We start from the raw sequence: 6,937 nt of genomic DNA, 5'->3' as shown, positions 1-6,937 counted from the left end.
TATATATAGTTTCTTGATTGTGCTATAAAATGACACCATTTGCCAGGAAAATAATACAGTAATAATAAAAACAATACATGTATATTGATGTGGCTGAAATTTTAGTGGAAGCATTTGTTATTCTAATGTAAAAACTTTTAGATTTTTATCTAATGTGGCCGAGATTACCAGTAAGAAAACACTATGCCGATAATAATTTAGATGTATTACTCTTGCAATCGTTTTTATTTTAAATACTTTTATAGTGTTTCTTTGGGAACTGTGTTTGTGACACTAACAGTTGCCACAAACTGCACAATAACCAGTTGTTTTCAGTCCAGGCTCAGACTGCTCAACTACATTGCAGGGTTCAATATTTCAAAGCTCATAAATCATTTTCTAAAACTGTCCATCTGTTGATGACAAGTAGCCTTTGATCTGGAACTACAAAGAAGAAAAGCCTGAAGTGTGGATTCGTTTGCCCCAGGAGATGATGCTCAACAAGAACAAACCAGCTTCCTTGGCCATTCTGCACAGAGAAAATACAACTTCAACTTCACTACAGTCAAAGTGAAGATTATTGTTAACTGCATGCTATGTTCACAAACATATTGAAGTATGCTAATGTGAAAAATATGAGTGAACCTTGAAAATAAATACACAAACAGAAATGCTTGGAAAAAAAACTTTGTGTGGCTTTTAGGGTATCAAGTCAATAAATTCTAATATTTAGATATCAATATATTATATTGCTTGTTGTATAACTACAATAAATCAAGTTAAATATTCTTGAGAGGCATTCCACTAAGTGACTTGTGTGTGAGAGCCCCACAAGTAAATTGGACTCATGGTTCTGCGTTAGTGTGACCAGAATACCAAACAGGTTTCATTTTTGTGCAACCGCACGATTACTGACCAGGAGCTGGTCATGAAGTGTTAATCGGTTCTCGTTGCTCCTGTATGCTACAGGAGGCACTAAACACATTTAAGACTTGATCCGATTGCTGCATGACTGAAAAATCAGCTGAAAATGATATGGGCCAAACAAACAGCAGTGAATGCCCACCTTAAATAATTTAAATAAAGCAACTGTCTGATTCCTTTGCCCAATTAAAACTTAGTTTTCCTGTATTTTTATTGGCATTTTACCCAAAATACATGTCTACATTCACCACAATCAGCACAGTTGAGGCTAATGCAGCAGGACAAACCAACATAACACACACACAAATAAATAAAAATAAGTTGCCAATCAAAATTGGCAACTTATTTAACAAGAGCTGCCATTTTTTTATGCATTTGTTTAAACTGTCACTACGTCATTACAGTATGTCAAAATATTGAGCCCTTTTGTCTTCTCCTACTGCTAACTGGAAACAACCAATCAAAGCCAGGAGGAGGGTCTTAGCGATGTCAATCATCCTCCATAAACTTGTCTGTCATGAATGCAAAGGCTACTTAGCATAGCCACCGATGACAGGGAAGAAACGGTTTTCCTATAATGGTAAGTAGTTTCTCTGCTATAAACACACTGTTCAGCAAGCACATGAGTTTGATTGACAGCGCCAAAACCTTCCTCTGGCTCTGATTGGTTGTTTTTGGTCAAGAGCGATGCATTTCCTCTTTTTAGCTAATGCAGGAAGTGGAGGAGATTTTTCTTTTCACAGATTATTTGTCTCATACTGTCACGACATGGTGACAGCTTTAACAAATACTTAAAAAAAACAACAACGTATTTTTAATAAAACTTACATAAAGCCGACACATCTTTAATCTTCCATGGGGAGAAAACTTGTTTGTTTTTTTTCTCTACTATGAGACAATTTGTTAATGATTTCAAATACTCCAAAAATAAAACATATAGGATCTCACTTGATCACAACCCCACTGAGTCTCAGACTTTACATTAAAATCATCAGTTCAGAAAGTACAAATGTTCCCATTGTACAGTCATGATAAACTTAGACCACTCCATCAGTTATTCATTTCTTTATTAAGAAATGCTCAAATATAAATGTCTTTTTGTGTCAGTGGAAAATTCAAAATAATTACAGGTCAACACAAACATGGCTGATGAACATCTCAGCCCAAACTTAAAGGCGCATTTTGTAAACACAAATGGACACGCACATGTGTGCGTGTCCATTCTTAAGTATGCAATGTTTCTGTATATGAATATTCAATAGTGAATGTTGGGAGACACAGACATACAAAAATGGACGTCATACACACACACACACACGCACACACGCACACACACGCACACACACACACACACACACACACACACACACACACTCCTCATCCACACCCTATGCTCCCAGGTCCAGCTGCTGTTACAGCAAAGGGGCGACCAGGCCTCAAACCCAGGATTGGTGTCCTTCAGTCTGGGGTGGAGATAAGCAGAACAACCTGCAGCCTTTGGCTTTATTACCTCTTTGAACTTATCTACATCTATAAAATGCTATAAATTACCTTATTATGATGGTCTTCTAAATGCAGTAAGAATACTTTCTACTTATTTACCATTAACACAGATTCACTGTGTGGATTTTAAATTCAGTTGTAAAAAAAAAAAAAAAGAGAAGGTTTATGATAAATTATTTGCACTAATCTGTTATATGTTTGTCATTTACTTAATTATGTGCAAAATTACATATGGTGACCAAGAATAACTCAGTCAGGCTGCTCCTCATGTTATCAAAGTATGTTGGCATCAGAAGAGCCGGACCTTAGCACTTCAAGTGTAAATATAATTCTCATAGCTTTTCTAAACCAGGGATAAAAGAAGGCATAAATCAGAGGGTTCAGACAGGAATTAAAATAAAACAAACATAGAAGAAAGGTCATGGTAGAAGTGTTCAATAATGAACTTTTACCAATTAGTGTGACACAGTAATATGGGCAGATACAGAAAACAAATGTGACTACAACAACCCCGAGAATACCAGCTGCCTTTAGCTCAGACTTCTTCACATTTGTCATTCTGGGATGTTTTTGTTTAACAGCAACAATATGCGAGCGCATGGCCTGGACCTGAGACAGAGCAACCACAAACACTCTTACATATAGCACCACTAAAACAGTAATGGAAATAATAAAGGTCAAAATAAGATCTGCAACATTTTCAACGAAGCCAATTTCAACCACACACTCTCCAGAGCATGAATTAAATTTTCCTGGTTGTTGAAAATTATCCCGTAACAGAACCAGGATGTAGACCACAGAACAGATCCAGCACAGAGAAACACAAATTTGAACTCTTTTTGTGGTAACCTTGGTAGAATAGCGCAGAGGATCACAGATGGCCAAATAACGGTCGAGCGAAATGAGCACCATGGTGCCTACTGATGCAGAGGTTAAAACTCCACTGAATACATAGTAGAGAACGCACAGGAGGTCACCAAGAAACCAGCAGCCGTTTATAACCATGATCTGAAAAAACATGAAAAGGCCCACAAGAAAATCTGAGACGGCCAGAGAGAGCAGTAAGAAGTTGGTGGGGGTATGGAGCTTCCTGGAAGAACAACATCAACAAATTCATCATTATTATTATTATTATTATTATTATTATTATTATTATTATTATTGCAATGTTTTCACCATACTGCCCATTACAGAAAGCAGCCTGATAACCCACAGTGTAGAACTACCTGAAATGTGAAATGGAGATGATGACCAAAAGGTTAAGAGCAGTGGTAACCAGAGACATGAAGGACAATCCAAAGTAAATCAAGGTGTTTACTGAGTGAAGAGTCACTTTCTTTTTACAGGAAGAGTTGAATGCTTCTGGAAAGCAGAGTTCAGATGCATCCATCGTCTGCAAATTAAAAGAAGAGCAACTGAAACTTCCTTTAAGACACCCCGCTGTTGCTCTGACACTGCACTCTGGAAGCTGAGGCCCCGCCTTTGTTGCTATGTTGCTACGGACATGGACTCCATGAGGGGTTTATTGAACACCTCCATCGTTGGTGACAGACAGGTTCTCCAAACTGCTTTGTTTTAACACAGTTAGAAACAACAAATGCAAAACGATCGGCATTCGTCATCATCTTAAGACCAACATTAAATTAAGATTTAACAATGAAACCTAACACCAATGTTGGCGTAGACAAGCCAGACGTTACTGACAATGTAATATTGCCAGACAAAAAACTTCAACTTGTCGAGCCATGAGTACAGGAAACTGGTATAACCATTGATCCAAGACTGTAAAGGAATCAGCTGGAGGGGCTCAGAGAGGTGCAGCTTCTCCAGGTCGAGAGGAGCCAGTTGAGGTGACTTGGACTGGTCAGGTTTCTTCCTGGACAAGCCCTTGGTGAGGTGTTCTGGGATGAGACCCAGAGGAAGACCTAGGTCATGTCTTTCAGCTGGGCTGAGAACGCCTTGGGATTCCCCTGGAACAAATGGTTGGGGAGAAGGAAGCCTGGGCCTCCCAACTTAGACTGCTGCCCAGCGACCAAACCTCTGATAAGTGGATGGATAGATGGATGGTTCCAGCAGCAGGAAGAGGAGGAGTTTCAAGAAGGAGACTTTGAAGTCATGGGGACCTTATAAGGTCATGGGGGGACCTTATAAGGTCCCCCATGACCTAGGACAAACAGGAACTCAACCCCCCAATGATTATGAGAGCGATGTTATGGAGGACCTCTTTCAGAGACCTTCCTATGTTCCCTGTCTTTCCTTTGAGGAAGAACATGGGAAGACTGATGCCCATTTGAAACTGAGAAACAGTTTTATTAATGAAGTGCTGAGGCAAATTTTGAGTCTGCATGCTACAACCCCCCCCMCCCCCCACACACACACACATTGCAGGATGTTATAGCAGCCATAGGCAGACAGCTTAGGATAAATCATTCCAATAAATGAGATGTCCCGGGCACTGGCACAATTACTGGCTCAAAATCTTGGGAACATATCCACCAGGACGCCTGCCCTGCCATCCTACTGGACATCTAAGATGTGCCAGGAGGATAATGGCGCAACTCAGATGACTCATTGGCCATCTAAGCAAACTCATGGAGAGGATGGAAATATTACATTTCAGACACTTTGATACATCTTCAGATATCTGGCACCAGAACCTCTGAACAGATGAACTGGTTGGCCTGTATCGTGTACTCTATGGAGGGTATCGTTTTGTATTAGTTGTAGATCAAAGTTTATAGTCATTTGTAAAGTTCTAGATGTCTCTGAGACCAAATGTTTTGGTTAAAGTTGACTGACAAATCCGTATCCAATTTCACAACAGGGAAGGATATTAATTCCTCTGTTTTAGGTCGTTTTCTTTAAATTGTAAACAATAATCTATGGTTAGACAGGTTAGGATTAAGGGACTCTAATAAGAGCTCATCTTTTAGCATTTCAGCAATAAGAAAGAGAGAAACAGACTGGTCAGAGATGGCATCCATTGGAGTGTTTCAAAATAAAATAAAAACCAAAACTTGAGTAAGCTGTATAAGAAAGTTTAAAGCTGTGGCAGAAAACAAAGTAGCAAAACAAATGGGAAACACTTGTTATTGTTGCATCATGTTTTAATTCATTGCTTTGTTTCTCCTCCAGTTCCCACATCTAACTTCACCGATGTCATCAGTTGACACTAAGGAAAACACGTGTGAACACTTCCCTCACTACAGACGTTCACAGTCAGTCACCCGACTAATGAGCTTCACACCTGGAGGTGTAGAGAACCCAGCGGAGCTCTTAACGATACAATGTGTTTGTTTTCATGGTAGGAGTAAGAAGTTATTTTACACTGGAAAAAAACTAAAGATCATTAAAAGTTTTCAATATAATCTCTGTTGTCATCATTGTCACAAACACATCAGTGTATGCATCAAAACCAAGTTGGATCAAATTATTAAATTTGTTACTGATTGTTTAAACTCATTTTCAACTTCAATTTTCACCTTTTTTTTTGCCATGTAGAGTAACAGCATTAAATAAAGAGTGCAGAAATATTCATATTCAGATAAAAATCATAGTGGTATGAATGGCATGGCAGCCTCACTTAAGCCTGACTGACCAATGCAGCAGCTGGTACACAGCAAATCCAGCAGGCCCAAATTAACTCTGTCAGATTTGATTTCAACACTTTTAAAGTGTCTATATGGGTCCACACCAGAAAGTGTTAATTTAACTCTTTTTGGAGAGTTAGTACCTTAACTCTTATAAAGTGTCAAATATCAAATCTGCTGGAGTTAGTAATTTAACACTAACACTAATTCAGTGTTAGATCTTTATATTGACTCTCACAGAGAATATTTTTTACTTCATGAGAGTTATTTGTAATTAATATTAAACTGTATTTTATTGTTTTGAACTTTTAAAAATTATTTGGAAAATAAACATTTAATAAAGAGGCAATGATTTTCTCAAATGCATTTATTTCAAAACATGCACCATAACTACGAAACATATTACAATGTGGATTAATGTGTATGTTTCACATGTTGCTTTCATTCACATATTGGTTATCAAATGGTTTGACATATCAGCTGTGCAATACAAAATGCAGTATGTTTAATTCATTTTTCTTCAATACAATAGGCATGAAATTGTTCAATGTACAAGGTGGAAAAAGTAAAGCAAGCAGTTCATGTAATATGATAAGAGTAAAATTTCTTTTAACAGGTAGATTACTGGATATTACTAGGGCTGTTGTAGACGATTATTTTAGTAATCGAGTAATCTATAGATTTTTCTTACGATTAATCGAGTAATCGGATAAAAACAATTATGAAATAAAATATTGGTAAATCTTCCATAACGCCAGTGTTGCTATCGGATATCAATATCAGTCTATTTTTTCCACATTTGAGCTTCCCTACCAGTTACTTTTTTGTAGACTGGAGGAGCAAAATAGGATATTTACGGCTCCTCCGTTCAGAAACTCATCTACCAGCCATGTTCCGCCTCCCGTTTGTTCAGACCGGGATGATATAAGTTTATTGTGCGG

At 38.0% G+C, this 6,937-nt stretch overlaps 1 protein-coding gene across 1 annotated transcript; it reads right to left on the bottom strand.

The window, feature by feature from the left end:
* Positions 1-2,633: 2,633 nt before the first annotated feature.
* LOC103457058 (trace amine-associated receptor 13c-like) lies at positions 2,634-3,945 on the bottom strand. The gene is made up of 3 exons (XM_008396975.1): positions 3,907-3,945; positions 3,633-3,799; positions 2,634-3,496 (listed from the first exon to the last, which is right to left on the bottom strand). The coding sequence occupies exons 1-3, from the start codon at positions 3,943-3,945 to the stop codon at positions 2,680-2,682; spliced, it is 1,023 nt and encodes a 340-aa protein (XP_008395197.1). The 3' UTR covers positions 2,634-2,679.
* Positions 3,946-6,937: the final 2,992 nt, after the last annotated feature.

Source organism: Poecilia reticulata, linkage group LG2 (genome assembly GCF_000633615.1).
Source record: "Poecilia reticulata strain Guanapo linkage group LG2, Guppy_female_1.0+MT, whole genome shotgun sequence".
NCBI lineage: Eukaryota > Metazoa > Chordata > Actinopteri > Cyprinodontiformes > Poeciliidae > Poecilia > Poecilia reticulata.
This window is presented reverse-complemented; position numbering and strand designations above follow the sequence as displayed.

Bases quoted from the DNA above. Each gene is read 5' to 3' on its own strand.
- LOC103457058 (XM_008396975.1), bottom strand. From the start codon at position 3,945: ATGGAGGTGTTCAATAAACCCCTCATGGAGTCCATGTCC. The intron at 3,800-3,906 runs GTAGCAACATAG...TTTAATTTGCAG, and splicing joins CCCTCATGGAGTCCATGTCC to ACGATGGATGCATCTGAACT. The intron at 3,497-3,632 runs GTAGTTCTACAC...TTGTTCTTCCAG, and splicing joins ATCTCCATTTCACATTTCAG to GAAGCTCCATACCCCCACCA.